Source organism: Schistocerca gregaria, chromosome 1, assembly GCF_023897955.1.
Source record: "Schistocerca gregaria isolate iqSchGreg1 chromosome 1, iqSchGreg1.2, whole genome shotgun sequence".
Taxonomy (NCBI): domain Eukaryota; kingdom Metazoa; phylum Arthropoda; class Insecta; order Orthoptera; family Acrididae; genus Schistocerca; species Schistocerca gregaria.
This window is the reverse complement of record NC_064920.1, coordinates 941,659,968-941,684,080: the sequence shown is the minus strand read 5'-3', so window position 1 is coordinate 941,684,080 and position 24,113 is coordinate 941,659,968. Positions and strand designations below refer to the sequence as shown.

At 43.2% G+C, this 24,113-nt stretch overlaps 1 protein-coding gene across 1 annotated transcript in view; it reads right to left on the bottom strand.

Annotated features, from left to right (window-relative positions):
* LOC126275675 (ribonuclease H2 subunit A) overlaps window positions 1-24,113 on the bottom strand; it is a 41,243-nt gene that overhangs the window by 6,626 nt on the left and 10,504 nt on the right. The window contains exons 2-5 of the mRNA XM_049977217.1: window positions 21,268-21,466; window positions 3,226-3,352; window positions 2,943-3,129; window positions 2,353-2,476 (exon numbers count right to left, since the gene is read on the bottom strand). Of these exons, the coding sequence (XP_049833174.1) occupies window positions 2,353-2,476; window positions 2,943-3,129; window positions 3,226-3,352; window positions 21,268-21,466 (637 nt within the window). The remainder of the gene's footprint in view (window positions 1-2,352; window positions 2,477-2,942; window positions 3,130-3,225; window positions 3,353-21,267; window positions 21,467-24,113) is intronic.

Below are 24,113 nucleotides of genomic sequence, written 5' to 3'. Positions count from 1 at the left end.
GCTACACACAGCAGCTGATGGGGCACCTGTGTTCCAGTCCACGGCAGGTCGCTGGTTCGACCCTCTGAGGCCAATGTGGAGTCCGCAGCCAGTCAACGACAGGCCATTCGATGGCTTGCTACTGCGGGCAGTCTTATTGGCTCCCAACATATGCCGGAGGCATTCCGAGGCAAGGGCCGTAGATATGGCTGTTGGATTGTAGGTGCTTGTTGTCCCCGCGATCTTAACCATGATGCCAAAGAAACATGCAGTGGGCTGCCCTGCGGATCCCAGCGAGCGGATCTGAGGCAACAGGGACGAAGGCTGATGACTCGGCTGCTGGTGCAGCCAGATGTTATCAAAACACCATGGCTGTACATGGCCGGCACGCCACAGTATGTTGCACGGGTCACTGCCTTCCGTGCCAAGCTGCTTTGCAGACAACAAAGTGGCGTTTTCGGCATCGTGGGACTTGATGACAGAGAGGAACGCGGCACTGTAGCTGAGAATAATAAAACACTAAGATCACGTCTGAGTTTTAATACTCTGTGAACAGCCTGACTAAAGAGACCTGAGCACCTACTATCAAATGAATTTTCTGGATTCCCGACATATTCTTTTTCTTCTCTGAAGATGCCAAAATGTAGGAGTGTTGTTTGTTATTTGTGTGTGTTTCTCTCAGCTTTATTGGTAACTGTGTCCCCTGAAGTTTATTACGACCCAACCCAGGTTTCTCTTTCTGAATTTAACATTATACAGGATTATTCTAAATGGTGGACCCATGTTCCAAAATTTGTAGGTATTCAAGTACAAATCCAAAATGAACAAGCTTTATACCGATGAAAGGAGGAAGTTTCAAAGTTTTTGGTGGGCAGCGGCAGATGGGTGGTGATGGTTTCAAAAGTGGCCGGTATAGTTTGCGTGACAATAGGGTTGTCATTCTGTTTCTATGTCAGTTGTGAGTGAGATGGTGACTGTGGAGCACACGGTTTCCTTTGTTCTCAAGTTCACGAAAGTGAGTTGCAAACTGCAGTGTAGCGGGCATTTCTTATTAAATTTGGTATTCAACCACCAGCTTGCAAAAGCATTAGCTGTTGGATTAAGTAATTTAAACAGACTGGGAGTGTGTGCAAGGGAAAAAGCACAGGCCGACCGCGTGTGTCAGAGGATGATGTCTGACAGATTAAAGAATGTTTTATGTACAGTCCCAGTAAGTCTACTAATCGAGCCAGTCGAGAACTTTGAATACTCCAACCAATTGTATGGAAAGTTCTGAGACTGTGTTTGCTGTACAAAGCCTACCGATTACAACTTGTTCAGGCTCTCAATCCCAATGACAAAGGGAAGCATCTCACATTTTGTTGTTATGTGCTAGCAAAGGTGCAGGATGACTCATTTCTATAGCATGTAATTTTTAGTGAAGATACGATATTCCACCTTAGTGGTAAAGCAAAGAGACACAATGTCCGCATATGGGGTTTGGAAAATCCACATTCACAAATGCAATACGAAAGACTCACCAAAGATCAACGTTTTCTGTGCCGTATACCATACAAAGGTTTATGGACAATTGTTCTTTGAGGAAAGAACTAACAGGAATCACATATCTGGACACATTGGAATAATGGACTGGAAAATTCACAGGGCTTCATTTCCCAATGGGACGAAGCTCATTGTCATTGGCACTGTGATGTATGGGGCTTTTAGAATGACTCCCTTTCTCAGTGCTGGATCGGTCGCAGGGGACTTGAGGACCTGGCTCTGCACTTCTGGCCACCTCCTGATCTCAACACCCTGGAACTATTTCTTGTGGGGTTATGTGAAGGAAGCTGTTTACATCCCGCCCCTACCAACCATTCTGAACTATCTGCAGAACCAGATCACTGCTGCCATGCACTCACTAACAGCAGATACATTTTCGTGTAGATGGGACAAGTTTGTCTACTGTGTCTATGTTTGCCATGCAGCCAATGGTGGTCATATTAAACATTTACCACATTTTTAATTATTAAATAACTATTAAAAACTAATTAATAACAATTTATTAAACTTATTTCAAACATTATGGAAAAAGACTTTGAAAATTCCTCTTTTCAATGGTATAAAGCTTGTTCATTTTGGATTTGTAGAATAAATGTGAAGTTTTGAAAATGGGTCTATCATTTAGAATAACCCTGTACTTTAAGGACACACAGATGTCAACCATAACCTTGGCCATGAACAGGCCAACATGGTACCTCTCAAATGTTTATTTAAGTCACCTTGTGATCAATGAATCAGACAGAATGAATTACATGGCTAATATGTCAGAGTAGACTTTTATAAGTCATGCTTTGACAGTATTATCATAATAATAAATATTTGTTTACATACCACTCAACTTGCACAGCATTTTCTTGCAATATTTTATCTGCAGTCGACCAGCTAAATCTAACAAGTTGTGGAAATCCAAATACCGGGTCAATGTTCTCTATTAAAAACTTTTTAGTTACTGGGTCTGGAATTAAAAAGAATGTTTATACACAAAGTTGTATACAATTAAAGAGCTATTGCAAATATTACTAAATATTCAGAATGCAAGCTAGTAGGAACTGGAATAGCATAAAATGGAGAGGTAAATGCAAATCCTGCACTGAAGACTGGCAATATTATGAGAAGGATAGTTGCTGCTTACCATGTAGTGGAGATGCTGATTTGCAGATAGGCACAACAAAAAGACTGTCAAACATGATGATGGTGAGTAGTAACTATCCTTTTCACAATATTGTCATTATTCCATCCTGGATTTTCCACCGTTTGATTCACTAAAGTTTGTGAGAGTAGATCAATTGCAATATATAATATCATGTGATTAGTAAATAACCACATTGCTTATCTCTGTGCACTGCTCTAACCGTCAGCATACAAGGTCATGCAAGCATGTAATGTGATTATAATAAAAGGTAATGTCACACAATTTATACCATTGGGGTATCCACTTCCAAATTCTTTAGCTGTTAGTTCCAACCCTTCTGTGAACTTCCATACTGAAAGTGCCCGGTCTCTAGAAACTTTAGCACATATGCTAGCAGCACTAACAATAGGATATGTAGCGTCAGCCTTCTTTGCCACAGTGATCTTAAGTTCAGGAAATATAGCAGAAAGCTTTGCCTGAAATTGAGAAATTGGATAGAAACCATTATTTCCAAAATCCAAACTTATAACTGATGAGAGCATTTGGTTGAGCATAAACTTAAAGAAGCTTACCTGGTACTTTTCTGGCATTCCAACTGTGTCAACATACACTTCTGCAATTCTAACACCTTTTGCACACGCACTGTTTATGAGATGCACTGTTGAATCTTGAGCAATCTGATTTAAAGAATACTTTTGCCTGGAATCGTTAAAAAAATCAAAACAGTATTAAAAGACTTTACATGGACTCCTACATTAAATCTAGTAAATTTTAAATAATGAAAACATATGTAGTATCAAATGTTAAATTATAATGATGTCTTCTCACATGAAAATACCTAACATCAAAGGACATTACAAAACTGATGTATGTAGGTTGCTCTGAGAACACAGAGAAATCATTCACTGCAGCTTATTTTCTTGAACTTTGTTTGAAAAATGACTCATGATCTTTGAAATAAACTAAATTTCCCTATATATCCCTTTTTGAACTGTTCTACAGATGAGACTTTTTTGGCCCAGCACCAGAAAATAAACAGTTTTGGGAAGAGATTGTATACTACGTATCACCAACCAAGATTGAATTGTGTGTCTTTATTTACATTACCTTGAACAGCTAACAAAATAAAAATGAAAAGCTTACAGATGGAAATTCTGTATAATAGAAATTAAAATGAAATGCTGATAAGACAAAATGGATAAAATTTGTCTCCAATAGAGAAAAAGCTAGACAAGCAACATGAACCAACTAATAGCAGTTAATTCCATAAATTATCTGGGAGTACGCATTAGGAGTAATTTAAAATGGAATGATCACATAAATTTGATCATCGGTAAAGCAGAAAGATTCACTGGAACAATCTTAAGGAAATGCAATCCGAAAACAAAGGAAGTAGGTTACAGTACACTTGTTCGCCCAATGCTTGGATACTGCTCAGCAGTGTGGGATCCGTACCAGATAGGGTTGATAGAAGAGAGAGAGAAGATCCAACGAAGAGCAGTGCACTTCGTTACAGGATCATTTAGTAATCGCGATAGTGTTACGGAGATGATAGATAAACTCCAGTGGAAGACTCTGCAGGAGAGACGCTCAGTAGCTTGGTATGGGCTTTTGTTGAAGTTTTGAGAACATACCTTCACCGAGGAGTCAAGCAGTATATTGCTCCCTCCTATGTGAATCTCGCAAAGAGACCATGAGGATAAAATCAGAGAGATTAGAGCCCACACAGAGGCATACCGACAATAATCCTTTCCACGAACAATACGAAACTGGAATAGAAGGGAGAACCGATAGAGGTACTCAAGGTACCCTCCGCCACACACCTTCCGGTGGCTTGCGGAATATGGATGCAGACGTAGTTAGAAGACATGGAAAGGGTGATAGTTTAATGCAGCTGCAGATGGTGTGACACTGGGCTGTGAACACTGATCAGAGTCTAAGTCAAGATAAAAATTATGGGGAGCTTCAGGAATTTCACTCATCAGTTTGTCAAGGCAGTGATTACAGAATGAAATAATAGTTAAAGTGCTCTACTGCCCTCCTGTACTGCTAACAAGGTAATGGACCAGTCTGTCAAGTCAAAACCTACTGTTAAAGCTGACTGAGGCTCTGTAATGGTGTGGGCAGCTGGAGTGATATGGGACACCTGAAATGTCTGGATACGACTGACAGGTGACGTGTGTAAGTATCCTGTCTGATCACCTGCATTTATTCTTGTCCATCACCTGCATTCATTTAGTGCATTGTGCATTTCGACAGACTTGGGCAATTCCAGCAGGACAATGCAACACCTTACACATCCAGAATTGTGTAAAGTGGCCCCAGGTACACTCTTCCGAGTTTAAACACTTCTGCTGGCCACCAAACTCCCAGAAATGAACATTATTGAGCATATCTGGATGCCTTGCAACATACTGTTCAGAAGAGATCTCCACTCCCCTTTTAGTCTTACACATTTATGGACAGCCCTGCAGGATTCATGGTATCAATTCCCTCCAGCACTACTTCAGACATTAGTCAAGTTCATGCCACAGTGTTGCAACACTTCTGTTTGCTCGCAGGGGGCCTACTGGTATTAAGCAGGTGAACCAGTTTCTTTGACTCCTCAGTCTATAACAATTAAATAGGAAGAGTCTACATAAAACTTTAAAAATATATCAGAATTATCAAGAAGAAATGTTACTGAAATGGCACACTTACTTTCACATTCTCATACACCTAACAGCACAAATTCATTATTCTCATACACCTAACAGCACAAATTCATTACATATCAGAAGAATAATACAGGGGGGCAAAATATTAATAAACGCACATGTGTTTGACAAATGATGTCATCTGATATAGAGAATTAACCACCTAAAAAAACCGTAACACTGAATTTATGCACTGTCAGTCTGGGGAAGAGCCCTAATACTACTCATCACACTATCATCTAAATTATGACAGCACAAGAATTTCTCTTGTCAGAATACAAACTGTTGTTGTTGTTGTTGTGGTCTTCAGTGCTGAGACTGGTTTGATGCAGCTCTCCATGCTACTCTATCCTGTGCAAGCTTCTTCATCTCCTGGTACCTACTGCAACGTATATCCTTCTGAATCTGATAAGTGTATTCATCTCTTGGTCTCCCTCTACGATTTTTACCCTCCACGCTGCCTGCAATACGAAATTGGTGATTCCTCGATGTCTCAGAACATGTCCTACCAACCGCTCCCTTCTTCTAGTCAAATTGTGCTACAAGCTTCTCTTCTCCCCAATTCTATTAAATACCTCCTCATTAGTTATGTGATCTACCCATCTAATCTTCAGCATTCTTCTGTAGCACCACATTTCAAAAGCTTCTATTCTCTTCTTGTCTAAACTATTTATTGTCCACATTTCACATCCATACATGGCTACACTCCATAAAATACTTTCAGAAACAGCTTCCTGCATTTAAATCTATACTAGATGTTAAATTTCTCTTCTCCATAAACGCTTTCCTTGCCATTGCCAGTCTACATTTTATATCCTTTACTACTTTAAGTGTCTCATTTCCTAATCTAATTCCCTCAGCATCACCTGACTTAATTCGTCTACATTCCATTATCATCGTTTTGCTTTTGTTGATGTTCATCTTATATCCTCCTTTCAAGACACTGTCCATTCCGTTCGACTGCTCTTCCAAGTCCTTTACTTTCTCTGACAGAATTACAATGTCATCGGTGAACCTCAAAGATTTTATTTCTTCTCCATTTTCTCCACATTTTTCTTTAGTTACCTTCACTGCTTGCTCAATATACAGATTGAATAACATTGGGGAGAGGCTACAACCTTGTCTTACTCCCTTCCCAACCACTGTTTCCCTCATGTCTCTCGACTCTTAACTGCCATCTGGTTTCTGTACAAATTGTAAATAGCCTTTCGCTCCCTGTATTTTACCCCTGCCACCTTCAGAATTTGAAAGAGCATATTCCTATCAACATTGTCAAAGGCTTTCTCTAAGTCTACAAATGCTAGAAACGTAGGTTTGCCTTTCCTTAATCTTTCTTCTAAGGTATGTCGTAGGGTCAGTACTGCCTCACATGTTCCAACATTTCTACAGAATCCAAATTGATCTTCCCCGAGGTTGGCTTCTATCACTTTTTCCATTTGTCTGTAAAGAATTCGCGTTAGTATTTTGCAGCTGTGACTTATTAAACTGATAGTTCAGTAAGTTCCACATCTGTCAACACCTGCTTTCTTTGGGATTGGAATTACGATATTCTTCTTGAAGTCGAGGGTATTTCGCCTGTATGACATCTTGCTCACCAGATGGTAGAGTTTTGTCAGGATTGGCTCTCCCAAGGCCGTCAGTAGTTCCAATGGAATGTTGTCTACTCCAGGGGCCTTGTTTCGACTCAGGTCCTTCAGTGCTCTATCAAACTCTTCACACAGTATCATATCTCCCATTTCATCTTCATCTACATCCACTTCCATTTCCATAATATTGTTCTCAAGTACATCGCCCTTGTATAGACCCTTTATATACTTCTTCCACCTTTCTGCTTTCCCTTCTTTGCTTAGAACTGGGTTTCCATCAAAGCTCTTGATATTCATGCAAGTGGTTCTCCTTTCTCCAAGTCTCTAATTTTCCTGTAGGCAGTATCTATCTTACCCCTAGAGAGATAAGCCTCTACATCCTTACATTTGTCCTCTAGCCATCCCTGCTTAGCCATTTTGCTCTTCCTGTCAATCTCATTTTTGAGACATCTGTATTCCTTTTTGCCTGCTTCACTTACTGCATTTCTACATTTTCTCTTTTCATCAATTAAATTCAATATTCCTTCTGTTAACCAAGGGTTTCTACTAGTCCTCGTCTTTTTACCTATTTGATCCTCTGCTGCCTTCACTACTTCATCCCTCAGAGCTACCCATTCTTCTACTGTATTTCTTTCCCCCATTCCCATCAATTGTTCCCTTATGCTCTTCCTGAAACTCAATACAACCTCTGGTTCTTTCAGTTTATCCAGGTCCCATCTCCTTGAATTCTCACCTTTTCGCAGCTTCTTCCGTTTTAATCTACAGTTCATAACCAATAGATTGTGGTCAGAGTCCACACCTGCCCCTGGAAATGTCTTGCAATTTAAAACCTGATTCCTAAATCTCTGCCTTACCATTATATAATCTATCTGATACCTTTTAGTATCTCCAGGGTTCTTCCATGTATACAACTTTCTTTCATGATTCTTGAACCAAGTATTAGCTATGATTAAGTTATGCTCTGCGCAAAATTCTACCAGGCGGCTTCCTCTTTCATTTCTTAGCCCCAATCCATATTCATCTATTATGTTTTCTTCTCTCCCTTTTCCTAATCTGGCATTCCAGTCACCCATGACTTAAATTTTCGTCTCCCTTCACTACCTGAATAATTTCTTTTATCTCATCATACATTTCATCAATTTCTTCGTCATCTGCAGAGCTAGTTGGCATATAAACTTGTACTACTGTAGTAGGCGTGGGCTTTGTGTCTATCTTGGCCACAATAATGCATTCACTATGCTGTTTGTAGTAGCTGACCCGCACTCCTATTTTTTATTCATTATTAAACCTACTCCTGCATTACCCCTATTTGATTTTGTATTTATAACCCTGTATTCACCTGACCAAAAATCTTGTTCCTCCTGCCACCGAACTTCACTAATTCCCACTATATCTAACTTTAACCTATCCATTTCCCTTTTTAAATTTTCTAACCTACCTGCCCGATTAAGGGATCTGACATTCCACGCTCCGATCCGTAGAACGCCAGTTTTCTTTCTCCTGATAACGACATCCTCTTGAGTAGTCCCCGCCCGGAGATCCGAATGGGGGACTATTTTACCTCTGGAATATTTTACCCAAGAGGACGACATCATCATTTAATCATACAGTAAAGCTGCATGCCCTCGGGAAAAATTATGGCTGTAGTTTCCCCTTGCCTTCAGCCGTTCGCAGTACCAGCACAAGTGCAGATATCTTTATTAGTGACCGAGGGCAGTGTACTGAACATTACTTCATTGTTTACTTGATTTGCAGACTAACAGTTATAGCTATTAGCAGTAGTATGTTTTTAGGTTGGTTAGTATCTCTAAAAATGTGTGGCAAGTGTGAGCAATTAATTCTTATTTTCCCCTGGCAGCAGGTCCAGCATTTAAGTGTGGACACAAGGATGTCTATACTGACAGGTGTAGTCCAGTTAGTAGTGTGCAGTTACAATTGTGTGGCATGATTGTGGGAAGACTGTTAGATGCAGAGGGAGAGGGACGGGGGAGGGGGAGTGGGTACATACGAAGGTACCAATGACCACAACATCCACACTTATGCTCCTAACAACACGTATATAAAATATATAACAGTGAAATGTTACGAAGCAGGAAAGTTGTATTTATGGCTTACTGGATTATGATCACAATACTACTTCAGAATATGAATTTGCAGTAACAATTAAGATGGCTCAAGGTCAGAGAGAGGGGGAAGAGGAGATGGATATAGAAAGCAGAAAGTAGGAAATTGACAGAGAGAGGGGGCAAGTGGAGATGGACATAGGAAGAGGGAGGGGGAAGAGGACAAAATAGACATATTAGAAATGTGTTGTTCTTATTTTCTTTCTTTTCCATTTAACCAGACTGAGCCACAGCAATGCCTGGCAAGGAACATCTAGTTTCTAAGCAGCATATTTCTCTCACCCAATATTAGTTCATTTAAGAACTATGTCCATATCTTAAAGCTTCCTTTAGATGCTCATTGGCATTTACACTCCTATTACCACACAGCTTAAATCTGATACACACATGAATATCATTACTAGTATGTCTTCATTCTCAACATTTAGTGAAATCAAAAATCCGTTCCTCATTGACATAATCATATGTGGGTTTATGATACTCTCATACTCTAATATATCTGTTATGATACAGAAATCTATTTTGTTTTCTAGAGCATCACCTAAGGAATTAGGTGTAGCATTAACAGCTTAGACATCCTTTGTACTTTCAGTTCAATCAGTTCCTGTAGGTACTCCTCCAAACCGGTAAAAAAAAAAGTCTTAATTTTGTTCTAACATGTCTACCGACTTCGCATACCTGAGATTTGAGTATTTAACACCTTAGGTTTATCATGTACCTCTTTAAACTGTTCAGTTTATTTCTTACCAGGTTACTCTGTTTATTTTGTTTGGACTGTATCTTCTTTGGCAAATTTGTTACAGTTTCTTCTATTTTAGAAATTTTATCTACTTTTGTACGTACCTCCTCTAATGCTTGTCCAAGGGTATCAACTAGCTCTAACTTTTTGGCTATTCTACTTGCTCTTTCATAAGGATCATTGTTCTTCCATCTCGTGTGTGGTGACTGGCATAATATATAAAAAACTGTTAGAATGTGGCTGTTTACAGCTCACTTAACCGGGCACATAGCAAACTGAACTGCATTGCTTATGTGTTTTGCACGGGTTCTGTTACAGAGATGAGCTGCTATGCAATAGTGGTGTGGCCAGCTGACCAACCATTGCACTGCAAATCAAAGCTGCAATGTAGTCTTTTAGACTGGCCGCTGCTGACATATCATTGGAAGCTGCTGTTGCTGAACTCGTAGCCTCTAAATTATCACTCTTAATTCTTCCTTGTAGTCTGTGTACTGCTTCTTGAGTCACATGCCAAAACTTTTTATTCACATGCATGTATACATCTGACCATGTTGCTATAGTCAACTATACCCTTGTATTTTATTCCTTATAACAACCCAAATTTCTTCAGTTTTTACTAGATGAAAATGATTATTTATTAAATATTTAAATTATATCGGACAACATTAAAACTTTTGCTCGCCTATATCTTCTTGCCTGTTTACTCAGGTTGCTTTTCGCTTCTCTCATTATCACCAAAATGGAATGTAACATCACTATTCTGTAGCTAGACGGAGCCAAGAAGATGTGTTACCTCTTTCGATCTGTCACCTTGATGTTATCCCTAATACTACTTAACTTAATTCTTTGCTTATACTATCGCCTTCTTGAAGTTTCTTAATGTAGTAGACCTGCTATTCAGTGCCACAAAATCTTGCTGTGCAACTTATTCACAGTCTGCAGAGGGTCAAGTGCTGGAAAAGAGCTTCGAACTATCCAAGCTATGAAAAAACAGAACTATTTAAATAACTCATCTGTATATTGCTGCTCTGATGCAACCATTACAATGTTAAGCGAACAGATCTCTTATTAATCTCCAAAGAGTCTTACAACAGAACAGAACCGAATCTCTGAACAAATGAAGTTTCTACACTGAGAGCAAAAATACAATTGCAAAACCAAAAAAGGAATTGTGATGCATAAATGAAAGTTGATAGGCGTGTTTCTACATCTGAAAGATGAAGTCTATTCAAATTCTGTGCCAACTGCCTAAGAGTGGCACTAGTAGCACTAATCTGACTATGCAAATCAGGTTTGCAAGCTTTAGTTATCTTTGAGACTGGGTGTGGAGAGTTGAAGTTAGTTAAGAATGCCTTTAATGTGACACAGACGCCATTATCTACATCTCGCTGAGTTTGAATAAGGTCATGTAAAAGGGCTATAAGAAGCTGGACGTTCCTTCTGTGATATTGCTCAAAGACTTGGCACTGTACACAATTGCTGGCAGTGGAGGTCACGAGACTGTACAGTCGCAAGAAGACCGGGCTCCGAATTGTCATGTGGCACTACTGAGAGGTAAGACCACTGTATTCAGCATACGGCTCTGGTGCACCATACTGCGTCTATAGCAGCAATTTGAGCAGCAGTTGGCACCACGGTGGTAATGAACTGTTACAAATTAGTTACTTTAAAGACAGCTTCGAGCCAGAGCCAAATGCACTGCAGCATGCATTCCGCTGACCTCAAAACCACTGCGATTTGTGACTTCAGTGGTGTCGTGAGACCATTGGAAGGTAGGGTGAAGGTCTGTTGCGTTTTCAGACGAAAGCTGGTTCCGTCTCAGTGCCATTGATAGCTGTGTGTGTCAGAATGAGGCTAACTGAGGGCCTGCAACCAACCTGCCTGCATGCTAGACACCCGGAGTTAAGGTGTGGGTTGCGATTTCATGATAGCAGGAGCACACTCATGGTTCTCCCATGCACCCTTACTGCAAATCTGTATGATTCGACCTGTTGTGCTGCCATTCATGAACAGCATTACAGGGAGTTTTCCAAAAGGACAACATTTGCCCACATACCATTATTGTAACCCAACACGCTCTACAGAGTGTCGACATGTTATCCTGACCTTCTCAGTCACCAGATATGTCTCCAATTGAGCACATATGGGAAATAATCAGATAACTCCAGCTTCATACTTTCAATGGCTTATCTCTCGCATTTACATTGACCCGTGCTCTTACAACGATAATCTCAAATACGCTACCTAGACAAATGTATTTCCGAAATTTCATTATTCTACATTAGCTATTTTTTTGTCAACATATTAAACTTTCTTTATCTGTTTCTGATCATTGTCATTATCGGCTATGCTTCTTCCTCTGTGCCTTCCAAGCCACCACCAAAGCAGCTGGAGATAGATGATCAATCACCATTGCACTTTGGCCATGTCCTGTACCCACCCTTCGCTCACATCTGCATGCGCGTACGTCCACACGTCCACACACACACACACACACACACACACACACACACACACACACACACACACACACACACACACACACAGAGAGAGAGAGAGAGAGAGAGAGAGAGAGAGAGAGAGAGAGAGAGATCAAACAAATGTGTGCACAGTGGGAAGTTTTCTCCTTAAATAATATGTAAACAATGTGTAAAGGCAGACACCTTGACTTGAGAGGAAAAAGGGTAAAATTTTATTCTCAATGAACATGTCACACCACAATATTTTGACTATGGTAATGTGTTCACTATGCTGTTTATAGAACATTACCTGCATTCCTATTTTCTTACACATTATTAGACCTATTCTACATCTACATCCATACTCCACAAGCCACTTGACAGTGTGTGGTGGAGGGTACCTTGAGTACCTCTATCTGTTATCCCTTCTATTCCAGTCTCGTATTGTTCGTGGAAACAAGGATTGATTCTGTGGGGGTTCTAATCTCTCTAATTTTATCCTCATGGTCTCTTCGTGAGTTATACGTAGGAGGGAGCAATATACTGCTTGACTCCTCGGCGAAGGTATGTTCTGGAAACTTCAACAAAAGCCCATACCGAGGTATTGAGCGTCTCTCCTGCAGAGTCTTCCACTGGAGTTTATCTATTATCTCCGTAATGCTTTCGCGATTACTAAATGATCCTGTAACAAAGCGCGCTGCTCTCCACTGGATCTTCTCTCTCTCTCTCTCTCTCTCTCTCTCTCTCTCTCTCTCTCCCCCCCCCCCCCCCCCCCCCATCAACCCTCTGTATGAATCCCACACTGCTGAGCAGTGTTCAAGCAGTGGGTGAACAAGCGTACTGTAACCTATTTCCTTTGTTTTCAGATTGCATTTCCTTAGGATTCTTCCAATGAATCTCAGTCTGGCATCTGCTTTACCGTCGATCAACTTTATATGATCATTCCATTTTAAATCACTCCTAATACATACTCCCAGATAATGTATGGAAGTAACTGCTTCCAGTTGCTGACCTGCTATATTGTAGCTAAATGATAAGGGATCTTTCTTTCTTTCTATGCATTCGCAGCACATTACACTTTTCTTCATTGAGATTCAATTGCCATTCCCTGCACCAGGCGTCAATTCGCTGGAGATCCTCCTACATTTCAGTACATTTTTCCTTTGTTACAATCTCTCGATATACCACAGCATCATCATAAAAAAGGCTTCCGATGCCATCCACAAGGTCATTTATGTATATTGTGAATAGCAACAGTCCTACGACACTCCCCTGCGGCACACCTGAAATCACTCTTACTTCGGAAGACTTCTCTCCATTGAGAATGACATGCATTACCTGCTCCGATTCTGTATTTGTAGCCCTGTTCTCATCTGGCCGGAAGTTCAGTTGTTCTTGTCATTGAACCTCAATAATTCCCACCATTTCCAACTTCAACCTCTCCATTTCCCATTTTAAATTTTGTAGCCTACCATTCCATCCCATTCCATTCCATTCTCTGAATCTTAGAATTCCAGTTCTTTTCCCTAACAATGTCCTCATGGGTAGAACCTGTCCAAAGATCTAAATAAGAAGCTAATTTTCCTCCTAATTGTTTTACCCTAAATTATTGGTTGGTTTGGGGGATTAAAGGGACCAGTCTGCTATGGTCATTGGTCCCTTTTTCCAAAAAACTAAAACCACCCAAAGAGAAGAAAAACGAACAACAGGAAAGACGGCAGACGACACAGGACAAGAAATACTCAGACAAAGAACAGACAAAACAAAGTAAAACCACACAGAGTGTGGCGGTGGTTGGCCGACCAGAGGGATAAAAAAGGAAAAGCCAACCACCGAGAACACATTAAAAATTCAGTTTAAAATCGTAGGCCAAAGGCCAGAATCAACACAATACAATAAAATGAAACAGAAACACTTAGATTAAACGATAAAAACCCCCTGACCGAATAAAACGTAAAACTATGTCAGCCATAGCAGAGTTATCTGTTAAAAGCGCAGGGAGCGTGTCAGGCAGTGCGAACGACAGGGTGGGTCCTCATGTCGCAATAGGTGGCCGTGCGTCAGCTATGTGTGCCCAATGCGCAGCCGGCAGAGGACAACAGACTCCTTGCGAGAGGCCCGCAAGGAGGAGCGCCACACACCGGTAGCCTCCTTGATGGCCCGAAGTTTGTTTTGTGAAGGCAGGGCGCGCCATTCAGTGTCCCAAAGGTCCAGAATTTTGCTGCGTAGGAACGCTCGCAAATCTGTCTCCGGGAGACCAATGTCCAGAGATGGTGTACTGGTGGCCTCTTTCGCCAGACGGTCAACATTCTCATTGCCAGGTATCCCAACATGGCCTGGGGTCCACACGAAGACCACAGAGCGGCCGAAACGCGCAAGAGTATGCAGGGCTCCTGGATAGCCGTCACCAGACGAGAACGAGGTAAACACTGGTCAAGAGCTCATAAACCGCTCAGGGAATCGCTACAGATAACGAAGGACTCACCTGAGCAGGAGCGGATATACTCTAGGGCACGAAAGATGGCGACTAGCTCAGCAGTGTAAACACTGCAGCCAGCCGGCAACAAACGTTGTTCAGAATGGTCCCCTAGAGTTAGTGCATAACCGACACGACCAGCAACCATCGAACCGTCAGTGTAGACAACGCCAGAGCCCTGATACGTGCCTAGGACGGAATAAAAGTGGCGTCGGAAGGCCTCCGGAGGGACTGAGTCCTTCGGGTCCTCTGCCAAGTCGAGCTGAAGGCAAGGGCGAGGAACACACCATGGGGGTGTACGCAATGTGGCCCGGAAAGGAGGTGGAACAGTGAGAACCCTAAGCCCAGAAAGAAGCTCTTTGACTCAGACCGCGATCGTACAACCTGACCGAGGCCGTTGTTCTGGCAGATGGACGACAGATTGCGGGCACAGGAGATGATAGTTGGGATGCCCAGGCAAGCTAAAAATGTGGGCTGCATAAGCGGCCAGCAAGTGTTGGCGTCGTAACCGCAGGGGAGGGACACATGCCTCCACTAGTATGCTGTCCACAGGGCTGGTCCGAAAGGCACCAGTGGCAAGTCGTATCCCGCTGTGTAGTATTGGGTCCAGCACCCGCAACGCAGATGGGGATGCTGAGCCATAAGCCAGACTCCCATAGCCCAGACGGGACTGGATTAACACCTGGTAAAGCCGTAAGAGAGTAGATCGGTTGGCGCCCCACCTGGTGTGGCTCAGGCATCGCAGAGCATTTAGATGCCGCCAACACGCCTGTTTAAGCTGTCGAATATGAGGCAGCCAAGTCAACCGGGCATGAAAAACCACCCCCAAAAACCTATGTGACTACCACTGGAAGAAGCTCGCCGTCAAGATAAAGCCGCGGCTCCGGGTGAACAGTGCGTCGCCGGCAGAAATGCATAACGCAGGTCTTGGCTGCCGAAAAATGAAAAGCATGCGCTACAGCCCAAGACTGCGCCTTGCGGACTGCGCCCTGTAGCTGACATTCAGCAGCTGCAATGCCAATAGAGCTGTAGTAAAGGCAGAAGTCGTCAGCATACAGGGAAGCGGAGACAGAATTTCCCCACGGCCGCAGCGAGCCCGTTAGTGGCTATTAAAAACAGACAGACACTTAGAACAGAACCCTGCGGCACACCGTTCTCCTGGACGTGGGAGGAACTATATGAGGCCGCGACGTGCACGCGGAAGGTACAATACTACAGAAAATTGCGGATATAGATTGGCAGAGGGCCCCGAAGACCCCATCCATGAAGCGTAGAAAGGATGTGATGACGCCATGTCGTATCATACGCCTTCCGCATGTTGAAAAAGACAGCGACCAGATGCTGACGGCGGGCAAAGGCAGTACGGATGGCCGACTCCAGGCTCACCAGATTGTCGGCGGCGGAGTGGCCTTTACGGAACCCACCCTGACACGGAGCCAGAAGGCCCCGAGACTCCAGTACCCAATTCAAGCGCCGGCTCACCATCCGTTCAAGCAACTTGGATAGAACGTTGGTGAGGCTAATGGGACGGTAGCTGTCCACCTCTAAACGGTTCTTCCCCGGTTTCAGAATGGGGACAACAAGACTTTCCCGCCATTGCGACGGAAACTCACCCTCGACCCAAATGCGGTTGTAAACGTCGAGGAGGCGTCGCTGGCAGTGCACTGAAAGGTGTTTCAGCATCTGAGAGTGGATGCTATCTGGCCCAGGAGCGGTATCAGGACAAGCGGTGAGGGCACTGCGAAATTCCCACTCACTGAATGGAACATTGTACAATTGAGGATGGTGGGTGCGAAAAGAAAGACTCCGACGTTCTATCCGCTCTTTAATGGAGCGGAAGCCCAAGGAGTAGTTGGCAGAAGCGGAATTCAGGGCAAAGTGCTCTACCAAGCGGTTTGCAATGACGTCGGAGTCAGTACAAACTGCTCCATTCAGTGAGAGCGCAGGGGCACTGACAGGGGTCCGATAGCCATAGAGGTGCCGAATCTTGGCCCAGACCTGCGATGGAGTGACATGGAGGCCAATGGTGGACACATACCACTCCCAGCACTCCTGCTTGCGTTGGCGGATAATGCGGCGGGCTCGCGCATGCAGCCGTTTGAAGGCGATAAGGTGTTCAATTGATGGATGTCGCTTGTGATGCTGGAGTGCCCGCCGGCGAGCTTTAATCGCTTCAGCGATCTCAGGCGACCACCAAGGCACAGTCCGCCACCGAGGGGACCCAGAAGAACGGGGAATGGCAGATTCGGCGGCAGTAATGATGCCGGTGGTGACCGATTGAACCACTGCATCAATGTCATCGTTAGAGAGAGGCTCAATAGCGGCAGTGGAAGAGAACAAGTCCCGGTCAGCCTTATTCAGATCCCATCTGCTAGGGCACCCAGAAGACTGACGCTGGGGCAGTGACAGAAAGATCGGAAAGTGGTCACTACCACACAGGTCGTCATGCACTCTCCATTGGACAGACGGTAAGAGGCTAGGGCTACAGATGGAAAGGTCAATGGCGGAGTATATGCCATGCGCCACACTGAAGTGTGTGAAGGCACCATCATTTAATATTAAGAGATCGAGCTGCGCCAATAAATGCTCAACGATTGCGCCTCGACCTGTTGCCACTGACCCACCCCACAGATGGTTATGGGCTTTAAAGTCGCCCAGTAACAAGAAAGGTGGCGGCAATTGGGCTATCAGAGCAGCCAGGACATGCTGCGGGACATCACCATCCGGTGGAAGGTAAAGACTGCAGACAGTAACAGCCTGTGGCGTCCACACCCGAACAGCGACAGCCTCTAAAGGTGTTTGGAGAGGGACAGACTCGCTGTGAAGAGAGTTCAGGACATATATGCAGACGCCACCAGACACCCTTTCATAAACTGCCCGCTTCTTATAACCCCAATAGCCACGGAGGGCGGGGGTTCGCATTGCCGGAAACCAAGTTTCCTGCAGAGCAATGCAGAGGAAAGGGTGAAGGCTGATAAGTTGGCGGCGCTCAGCTAGATGGTGGAAGAAACCACTGCAGTTCCACTGGAGGATGGTGTTGTCCATGGCTGAGAAAGGTGTGACGAGACTGGGAAGGCAGATTACGCAGCTGGGTCACCTGCTGCCTCCAATGGAGCACCCGTACAAATGCTATCCATTGCGTCTGAGGGACCGGCGAGAGCGAGGTCCTCAGTTGACGCAAGAATCTCCACCTCATCCCCAGACACAGAGCTTGTAGGTAGCGGTGGAGTAGGAGCCATCACAGGTGCCTTGGTCTTACGGGGCTTCAGTGTCGTTTTGTCTCGCTGTTCCTTTGGTTGCCGTTGCTGATAGGGCTTATTGGAGTCAGTCTCCGGAATCGAAGATGATCGCGGAGCTCGACGACCAGTGGCCTGTGTCTTCAGCTGTCTGCTGTGCCGCTGGTAGGAACCTGGGAAGGGAGTGACCCAAGGGATCCCTTCTGAGTGAGAGAAGCCGAAGAAGACTTACACTTCTCCGGCTTAGAAGTGGGGACTGGTGTCCCCGGTGGTTTAGTGGGTGCTGCTCCCGAGGTAGATGGTGTGGGAGCAACAGCAAGAGAAGGGGCCCCCATCGTCAAGGGGGCAGGTGAGGTCCTCTGACGCTGAGAGCTGACTGTCTGTGGTGCAGCTAAAGGAGCTGGAGCAGGAGTGACAGTGGAAGCATAAGATGACGTCATGCACACAGGATGTAGCAGTTCAAATTTCCGCTTAGCCTCAGTGTAAGTCAGTCGGTCCAGGGTCTTATATTCCATGATTTTGCATTCTTTCTGTAAGATCCTGCAGTCTGGCGAGCAAGGTGAATGAGGCTCTCCACAGTTGACACAGATGGGAGGCGGAGTACATGGAATATCGAGATGAGATGGGCATCCGCAATCTCGACATGTGAGGCTGGAAGTACAGCGGGAAGACATGTGGCCGAACTTCCAGCACTTAAAGCACCGAGATCGGGGGAGGGATATAGGGCTTGACGTCACAACGGTAGACCATCACCTTGACCTTCTCCAGTAATGAATCACCCTCAAAGGCCAAGATGAAGGCACCAGTAGCAACCTGATTGTCCCTCGGACCCCGATGAACGCGGCGGACGAAATGAACACCTCTATGCTCTAAGTTGGCGCGCAGCTCGTCATCAGACTGCAGAAGTAGGTCCCTTTGGAAAATAACACCCTGGACCATATTTAAACTCTTATGTGGTGTGATGGTAACGTTAACATCCCCCAAGTTGTCACAAGCAAGCAACCGGCGTGACTGGGCGGAGGATGCTGTTTTTATCAAAACTGACACAGAGAGCATTTTAGACAAGCCCTCCACCTCCCCAAACTTGTCCTCCAAATGCTCTACAAAGAACTGAGGCTTCATGGATACAAAGGATTCCCCATCAGCTCTGGTACAGACGAGATACCTGCGCGAATACATGTCACTATCATTCATTGCCTTTCGTTCCTCCCATGGTGTGGCCAGGGATGGGAACGATTTGGGGTCATAAACGTTAGCTTTAAAATGAGCCCTTGAACGCTTAGAGACTGCTGGTGGCTGGCCACCAGCAAGAGATGATGTACCACGCTTCATTGTGGGACATCCCCCCTGATGCCACCTACTCCGACCAAGGGCCCTCCCCACGGGTGCCACCCAGCCACGGCAAGAGCCACCTGGCAGGATGGCTATTGCAGGGAGTCCTGATGCCCCAGGGAGATGGGCATCTACTCCTTGGCATACATAGGAGTAAACGGCGCAGGCATCAGTAGAGCGATCCCTGTGTTGTCAGGGGGCTACAACCAACAGGGTACATGGCGGCCCCACCACAACGGAATGGCTACCGTGCTGGATCTTAGGTGCAAAAATGTATAAGGTCGTCGTCGCAGCGAAAAGCAACACTGCACAGTGCAGCATGGTAATCGCACCCAGGGACGTATCCTCGCCCAAGAAATGGAAAACGAGCAGGACACCACTGCAACGACGAGAAAGCCGGCTAAAGGTCTCAATGCACGACAGATACAGTGCACCATGTAAGGTGCCCTTCCCCAAGTGGCTCGCTCTTTGGAACAATTTAGAAAGATGGAGGTCAAACCCGAGAGGGGACCATCATATAAGGCCGAAAAGGTTGAGACTCCTATTAGTCGCCTCTTACGACAGGCAGGAATACCGCGGGCCTATTCTTACCCCCGAACCCGCAGGGGGGACCCAAAATTATGTCATTATTTACTCACACATTAGAGGTGCACACCCTTGCGAAATACAATGGCTGTAGTTTTCCCAATGCTTTCAGTTGTCTGCAGTATTAGCACAGCATGGCCATGTTGACAATTTTTGGAAGGACACGTCAGTCAATCATTGAAGGTGTTGCCCCATTTCAGGAACCATTTGTTTGTCTATCTTCTGTGGAGATACCTTGTTGTGGTTCCACCAAAGGAACATCTGTCTATGTCACTGAGGCACGCAAGCTACCTCACCCTGGCAAGGTTCACAGGATGTGGATGTGGATTTTAACCACACCTCTTGAGTACAGTCATGTACTTTGTGTCACATCCGCCAATGCATAGATTAGTGTCGAGAATTCCAATTCTATATTCATCGTTTTCACTACAGATAAAAAATTATCACTCTGCCTGTGACATCCTCCACCACTGGCAACCTAACTCTGATGGAAGCAACTAAACAGGAGGTTTCCCTACTTGACAAATTATAGGCTACTTTCCATTCCTAAGAAGGCAAAAATAGATTATTTCCATGCCACTGGCTTCCTAGGACATTTTCCAATCCTCATAGGTTCCTGCCATTGAAATAATATCTTAAATATTAAGCTTGTGACATGGAGCAGGAGAATCTGGTGCTCTTAAAAGAGCAGTTTACATAGTAATAAAATTTCATCCAAGAAAGAAGCATTCCAATGCATCCTGTTTAAGACTAAATTTGTTATTTTCTTGTTATTGTGCACTCTCACTCCGTGATCTTTCAAATGCGTGCATGTAGTTGGTTGCTGGTTTAGGGACTAAACAATCAGATCATCAGACTCTTACTCAAGAAAGAGTTCACATGCAGTTAGTGACGTCAATCAGAAATTTGACATAACTGTGATCATAAGTAGGAGTGATAAAATCAAGGCACTGGAAGCAATATTGGTGCCAGAGCTGAGAAATAATTTAAGGAGACTAAAAGCATTTGTGTTGTTCTGGTCTGTAGATCAGAGAAGATGAGTGGTCTCCCAGGACTAATATTTGATAAGAGAAACCCCTCCTTCATCTGATCCCTGCCAAGAGCAAAGACAGTTACCAAGTAAAGAATGCCTTCTGGCTGGGAGATTCATAATAGTAAAAGTGAGAGGGCACTGACCTTCAAACCCTGTAAGTATAAATAAAATCTGAGAGAGCCATTCCATAAAATCACCTTGTTAGTCTCTATACACAATCTTGTATCAATAATTTTATTGTTTGTGTTACCACACGATACACAAAAAATTGAACTGCAGCAAGAGCAGCAAAATCATTCATCAATAACAGTGCACACTGGAGTTGGAACTATGAATAACAGAAAGTTACCTCTTAAGCATATTATTGCAGATAGTTTTTGGTGATATAGCTTCAACAATCCAGCCAATGGTATCGCGTTCACTGCAAATTTTTTTAAAAATATCTTCTCTTTTTTCTTCTGTAAGACTTTTGGAGTCAGCACATCCTAGATCATTCAAAATGTCTTGTTTGCTCTTTGGGCAATAGCTGACACCATATACCATGGGACCTGCAATGATGTTATTTGAGACAATGAGTTATGCTGTATCAGATGAAATAACAACATAACCAAGACACCTTGTTTGTGGGTATGCAGAACATTATTATGCAAGTAAAAAGCTAACACTATCATACATCTTTATACTATGAACCGAGGGAATTGCAATCTGATTCTTGACAAAACAGTAACATATCTAAGGTTTGAGTTTAATGTGTTTCATTCTTAACCCATACCTCCTTCAAATGATGTGGTTTTGTCAGTTTCACAATATAATTAAACACAACAGTTATTTAAAATAATGATGCCACCTGTCACATTTTTCAATAATTTCAAATGTTTCTCCCACACTTCAGCAGAGTATGATTTGAAAATCACATTCTTATAGTACTTTAAATAGCAAGAAAGGAGTACAAAGGATTTTAGATAAAGAGTCTTCACAGCTTTCTTAGCACATCTATACTGGCATTGTCTGTTGCAGAATAATAATGGAAAAATTATAAGTCTTTATTAATCAACAGATTTCATATACTTATTACCACATTTACTAAACCGAATACCTCTTATACCCGAACTAGATCGTATCGTACACAGCATGCTTGATACGTTGACGTCATGAAAACCATTTCATGGTTTTAAACACTTTACTGCTTTCAATACTTCAAAAGCTTGAAATAGTAAGGAATGACAAAATCTAAAAATCAAACTAGGTAACAAAATCAACTAACCTACGAAAAGGAAAAAAAGTAGAACATAAGCTGTTGGTTCTCACCACAAGTCCACTGGTCCTGTGAGTGTCCTGAACAAAACTCCAGGACTTCTGGCAAACCGGCAAGGGTCTATTCCTAGTGTCAGCAGCTGTAACTGTCTATTATTCGTATGATCTAGGTCTATACACCAATATATTCACCAAATTGGAGGAATTTCCATGTGATTTCTACAGCAAACTAGAAGTTCTAAATAGACAAAGCCTTAATGAACATTCAACTTGCATTGGAGTTCGAGCTGATTTGAAATTTTCTAGTAGATTAAAACTGTGTGCTCGAATGCTGCCCAAAATCATTGCCTTTTGTGATGCTCTACTGAGCAAGCTCTCCAGGCACAACACATTATCTGCCTTCACAGCTAAACTTTCATCAGTGCCCCCTCTTACTTTACAAATTTCACTGAAGTTCTGGCAGATTAGTTGTATAGTTTGGAAAATATGAGAGGTAATGGCAGAGGTAAAGCTGTGAGAGCAACTTCTTAGTCTTCCTTGGATAGATCCGTTGGTACAGTGTTTTCCTGGGCAAAGGTTCTGAGTTCAAGCCCAGTCTGCCTGTCAGTTCTAATTTGGTAGCTAGTTTCAAAACTGAAATAAAATATTAAATATACTGCACTGCAATCCACTGTTGACCATTAAGGTGAACAATCAGATGCTATCTGATACACCAATGGTGGCTGTTGACACCTCAGAAGACCATAACAATGGCCCCAGGAGATGGGTGTGGGTGATGTAAACAAAGGTGAAAGTATTGTAATGTGATCTTATGATATTTATATATATTCTTGTGTCATCTGATGTATATTGCACAGGGAATTTACTATGCAATCTGGGGAACCAATCCCTCTGCATTCTATACTGCTCCTCGTTGATCCTAGATTCTGAAAAGATGTGGACAGTAAGAGCCACATCCAATCAACAGGTGAACACATGCTATGACTGGATAGATAGATGCAAATTTTGTATCAAACATCATAGATCCACAGTGATCAGATCCCCAAGGAAGTAAAATGTCAAAACTGAAAAAAAAACACACATGTTTGCAAAATAAGATACATTATTGTTTGTTCCAGAGATGCTTTTCAAGGAAGTGGAATACATAAAAGATTTGAAACAATTTTCATTTAAAAATCAACAACAAACTTAATCCAAACATTAAAATGTGTACATACATCCATACTCGACAAGCCACCATGTTGTGCATAGCAGAGGGTAATTGATGTAATACTGTCAGTGACACTGGCCTGTTTCTGTGCATGCTTTGGCATGAGTCATCCCTCCTCCCAAACCATACCTCTCGGTTGTTCTAACATACTAAACCCCTGAGCTTAGTGGGTTGTAACAGAACTTTATTTGCTTTACTAAGAGTCCTAAACTGAATTCACACATGCAATGTACAGAAGATGTAAATTTAACATCAGCGTCCACTTCATAGTTTTTGTGTGTGTACAATATGGCTTCAGCTGCTGATCACACACATCAGTTCCTTCCATTGATAGACTGCACTTGCATACAGTAGATGTGCACACTGAAGAAATGTCAGTACAGACCGCAGCTTTTTCAAAAAATTGTTTACTGAAATAACTTAAGAAACAATGTGCTCAATTTGTAACTTTGCAACTTCCTGAAACAAGTGAAATGAAACTCTCCTTGAAAATATTGTAAGTGGTGAGGTACCTTGCTGTGTCTGATCTTCAGAAGGTGGTGCCACCTCAGAAGGTTCTTTTCCAAACATGTCGTCAACTAAATTTTTCACATTCTGTTGGAGCAGCTGCAATCAGAACATGCAAGTTTTGTTCCTTTTGCTGTTGCTTGTGTTATTGTTGGTTTATGCACCCCAGGTTTCCTTTTTGGCATTGTTGCAGCTTCATTGAATTGTGAAACTCATGCTTCAAA